The sequence below is a fragment of the Egretta garzetta genome, unplaced genomic scaffold, assembly GCF_000687185.1.
Source record: "Egretta garzetta isolate BGI_Z169 unplaced genomic scaffold, ASM68718v1 scaffold215, whole genome shotgun sequence".
In the NCBI taxonomy this organism is placed as follows: Eukaryota; Metazoa; Chordata; class Aves; order Pelecaniformes; family Ardeidae; genus Egretta; species Egretta garzetta.
This window is the reverse complement of record NW_009259719.1, coordinates 8,404,756-8,409,150: the sequence shown is the minus strand read 5'-3', so window position 1 is coordinate 8,409,150 and position 4,395 is coordinate 8,404,756. Positions and strand designations below refer to the sequence as shown.

The following is a 4,395-nucleotide window of genomic DNA, read 5'->3' as shown; positions in this document are numbered from 1 at the left end:
GGGCGCCCCCCCCCCCACCCACCAGCACAACGGGAAGAGCAGCCAAGGCAGGCCAAGGCCAGCGATGACAAGCTGACCGACTGGAACAAGCTGGCCTGCTTGCTGTGCAGGAGGCAGTTTCCCAACAAGGAAGTGCTCATCAAGCACCAGCAGCTTTCTAACCTGCACAAGGTACAGGGGAGCTGGCGGTTGGGGGGCTGCGTCTGTGCTGCAAGCTGCCTTTGGCTCAACAGCTTTGCGATCTGCAGGGAAAAATGCGATGGTTGGGTGGGAAGAGCTGTGCTGAGTTTGACACAGTAGCAGGCAAAGTTCCCGTCGAAGCTCTGTTCAAAGCATTGTGTGAGCTGCTTGTTCCTGCTTGCAGGAGTGCTGTAACATCCAGGTGTGACTTTTTAAGCTGTGGTGAGATAGCTCAGGCTCGGGGAGAGTGGGGTGCTGGCACACACAAGTGCGACAGCAGTAAGAACTTAGCACATGCCTCCCTATGTTCTGCGCTGCCTTTCAGCTCTTGCTTCTAGGAGGGCCAAACTGCACACAGGTTAAAATAGATCTGGTTGCCTTCCTTACTGTGGAAAGGAAGGGCTCCTGGCCTCTGTGGGAGAGCAGGTAGTCTGGGCTGCAAGAGAAGCTGTTGCGTCTGGTACAGTGCAGGTGCAAGAGCAGGCTGCTTTACCTGTACTCCTTACGGATGGAGCAAATGACCCTGATAACTTGTATCCTCTGCTGACACTGGCTTCTGTTTTCCTCCTTGCAGCAAAACCTGGAGATACATATGAAGATCAAACGGTCTGAGCAGGAACTGGCATATTTGGAGAAGAGAGAGCGTGAGGTGGGTCTGTGGTGGTGGGCAGACTTCTGTTTGTGGTCCTGCACAAGGAGGATGTTGGTCCCAGGCAGACCCTCCACTTATGCACCTGTATCTGCAGCCCGGGCATCAGATGCTTCCCAAAGGGTCTTAGACTAAACTGTGGGCATGCTCCACATTTGGACCTGCAGATAGTGCTGTGATTTCTAAGAGCAGCTCTCCCTCCTCCCAGAAGGGTTTAAGTGTGGTTCTGTTGCCCTGCAAGCCACCACTGGGCTTTGGGCTAAGTGGCACCCAAATTTCCATCTTAAAATTGCCACAGTGTATGGGCTGCTCCTGCCTAGCCAGGAAAAGGAGAGCTGTAACTCTGCGTTGTTCAGAAAGCAGCAGAGCTGCTCCCGGTGCCATAGCTGGAAGGCTGCAACCACAGGTCTGGGTCAGCCCAAGAGATACCATCAGTGGATTGTGAGTCCTTGAAACATGCAGGGTTTGTGGATCCCCAGGACAGATTTCCGGCCAGCTGAGGATGAGATGAGAACTGGCTGCAGAGCAGTCTCCTGTGGAGTGTTGAATACTTCCTAGCTCCCATACTTGCTTTGTCTTTCTGTTATGAAGGGGAGATACAAAGACAAAGGAAATGACCAGAGAGAGAAGTTCCAGCAGATGGATTCACCAGAGAGGAAACGACTCAGATACGACCGGGACTCAGAGAGGTAATGGCTGCTCCTGGTTAGGTCTCCTTTGGGCTGCTGATGCTGGGATGGCATGTGTGCCGCTGGCATGCCAAGGCCAGGAATTGGCCAGTGGGGTAGATCTGCAAGAGTAACAGCCAGACGAGCTGTGATTCCTGTGGGTGGAGTTCCCCAAAGCGTGAGCCCGTTGTGCTGCAGGACTTCTCAGAGTGGGTAGGAGAGGGCCAGGGGTAGGTGTAGTGTAGTGCAGGGGTGGAAACGAGGGTTTAGGGGAAAGCAGAGACAAGCTGGATGGGTGAGATGGGGGCGTTTCAGTGTGCCTGGCCAGGTGCAGGGAGCAGAATGCAGCCTGTTCCCATCCACCTCATCCTTAAGGCACTTGCTGTTCTCCTGTCCTGGCATCTAGCCACTGAAAGAAAGAGCAGAGCTGCGTTTCATCTGTTCCACTGACTCAGAGGAATGCTGGGAGCTGTTTCCATCTCACTTGGAGTAGGTGGAGGAAGAAAGTGCGTGCTGTGCGGGGCTCTCGAAAGGCCTACCTGCTGCAAGCTCGCGTGTTCCAGTGGGCTGAGGAGCTGCTAGGCATGTGTTGAAGACAAAACTGGTTATGTGCCTGTTCCCTTCTGGTACAGCACCTCAGAAGGAGACCTTTCCTCCATGTCTTGCAGTTTAAAAATCCGTATCTTCTCTTTCCTCTGTTTCCCTGGAATAGCTGTGGATAAACTAAAGCAGTTTGTGTGCAGTGTAATCGGCAGCCAGAAAGCAGAACTTGCCTGAAGGAAACTATTTTTGTGCTGAGCGTTTTTCAAAACTATGGGTTTTGGTTAGTGGTCTTGGATGAGTAATGACCAGGTGGGAGAAAGGGTGTCCGAATCAGTGCTGCATCTGTTGAGCTCAGTGACCACAGCACTGGGAGAAAAGAAACTTCTAACAGAGCAGCAGGGATTAGACTTCACTTTCTAGCTATTGCTAAAATTCAGATTAAGAAATGCAAGCACAGAATGCTCCTGGCTTGCTTGTACCGTAAATATTTTGGAGCCTGAGCTCATTTCCTGCGCCCTGGTGTATTTTCCTCTGAGGTGGGACAGGGAGTTAAGTGGTCAAAGGTGCCTGAGCACTGCACACAGACTGTGCCATGTCGGTTTCCTTGAGCAGTGTGCTTCTTGCAAGCAACTTGAGAATCCCTCAGAAGTTGGAATGTCAGTGAAGGTGCTATCAGCAGAGCTAAAAGACCCTGGCATGTGCTTGAAGCATTGCAAAACCGGACAATCAATTCTGCCTCTTTTGCAGTGACTATGACCCGAGGATTGATAGTAACAGCAAAGGGAACCGAATGTTGCAATCCACGGGGTGGAAGAAAGGCTTCAGCCACAACCAACAGGGCACAACATCACTGATGGAGGTGAGTCTTCCCTTTCCTTCAAAACACATTGCTGTCCTGCAGTTGATAATGTCTCCCAAGGCAGCTGGAGGGAGTTCCCAGACGGAACAAGAGTCAGGCTGCAAGTCTTGGCACCTGCTTGATGGGATAATACATGTGTGCTAATTAACTTTGCAGGCTAGGAGGGGCTGCAAGTATCTTGGCAGTGGAAAAAGGTTAGAATGTATTTGGAGCTGGAGGGGTTGAGAATAGAGTAATGGTGAGCAGGGAGGGTGTGAGCATCTGATTAATACCTGCCCAGGCTGGGGCTTGAGCAGGTCACCGCTCAGTGCTCTGCAGCCATGTGAGCTGGGGGAAAAGTGATCCTCCCCTGGGGAGGTGTGAGCATAGCCAAGGCCACAGGGCATGTGATACTGTTTGTTTGCTCTGCTCGTGAGGCTCTCGCTGCCGTTCTGGACTCTGGACTTCGGAAGGGAATGCCAGGGCATGCTGTCTGACAAGGCACAGAGTCCCTGTCCGCAGAAGGCTTCGGGGATGGGCCGGGATGGGTAGATCTTGCCTTCTGGGACAGGCTGGTCTCTCAGTGGACCTTAATTTGCTGGAGAGTGGTTATCTGGCAAGCGGCCTGGGGCAGGGACTGCTCTCCCTTGCTTGAGGGCATGTGAGCAGCCCTGCGCCCTTGTGGCTGCAGTCGCTCATCGTGACAGGTTTGTTGCTGTTGCTCATCGCAGCGGGTTTGTCGCCTCGCTGCCATGGTGTCAGCACTTTGCCAAGGGGCAGGCAGCTCACAGCGCACCTCACATTGAGACATTCAGCTTGCAGCCGAGTACTTCATTAAAGGCAAATATTTGAGGCTTCATGATGCGTGCTTGCTTGAGCCCACACACATGAGGCAAGATTCTCTCTTCAGTGCAGACAGCAGGAACCAGCCCCAGCTGTTGCTAAGTCCTCATGGAGAGTTTTCTGTGACTTTGCCCGAAGAGGCAGCTCCAGTGATGCGCTCTGGAAGGACCTGATGGGGGAGCTGATCGCAAAGCACAGCCCTCATACAGTCCCTATAAAGGCCTCCCAAAAGAGCCCTGGAGATGGGCTTTCTTCCCACCTCCCAGTCATGCTGGGCAAAGCCATGTGGCCATTTCAGCCTCACAGGACTTTGATCTTTTGGCCTAATTGATCACATCACTGATATTCAGATAAGCCAGACTTAAAAGCAAAGAGAAACTTTCAGCCTTGGGCCTGCTCTCCTGGGCTAACTCTAGGCAGGTGTTACTGAATAATTCAGAGGCTGGCTGCAAAAGCCAGTCGTTAAAAACTGGTTGAAATTCAAAGCGAGCTACCAGAGCCCATGGGACCTGTATTCAGGGAGAGAACAGCTGAGCTTGTGCAAACGCAGGCTAGCTGCAAACAGCTCCCCGGGAGCCCAGCTCTCTTGCTGGTGCTTTCCTTTGCTCTGTTTCGATCCTTGCTTGCACACGGATGCCTCTTGTCTGCTGGTGCTGCCTGTTTTCGCTGTCTCA

General features: G+C 52.6%; 1 protein-coding gene across 1 annotated transcript in view; it reads left to right on the top strand.

The window, feature by feature from the left end:
- The window catches only part of RBM6 (RNA binding motif protein 6), a 57,138-nt gene that overhangs the window by 52,173 nt on the left and 570 nt on the right, over positions 1 to 4,395 (top strand). Inside the window, exons 20-23 of the mRNA XM_035894790.1 lie at positions 2 to 171; positions 755 to 829; positions 1,421 to 1,518; positions 2,788 to 2,899. Of these exons, the coding sequence (XP_035750683.1) occupies positions 2 to 171; positions 755 to 829; positions 1,421 to 1,518; positions 2,788 to 2,899 (455 nt within the window). The remainder of the gene's footprint in view (position 1; positions 172 to 754; positions 830 to 1,420; positions 1,519 to 2,787; positions 2,900 to 4,395) is intronic.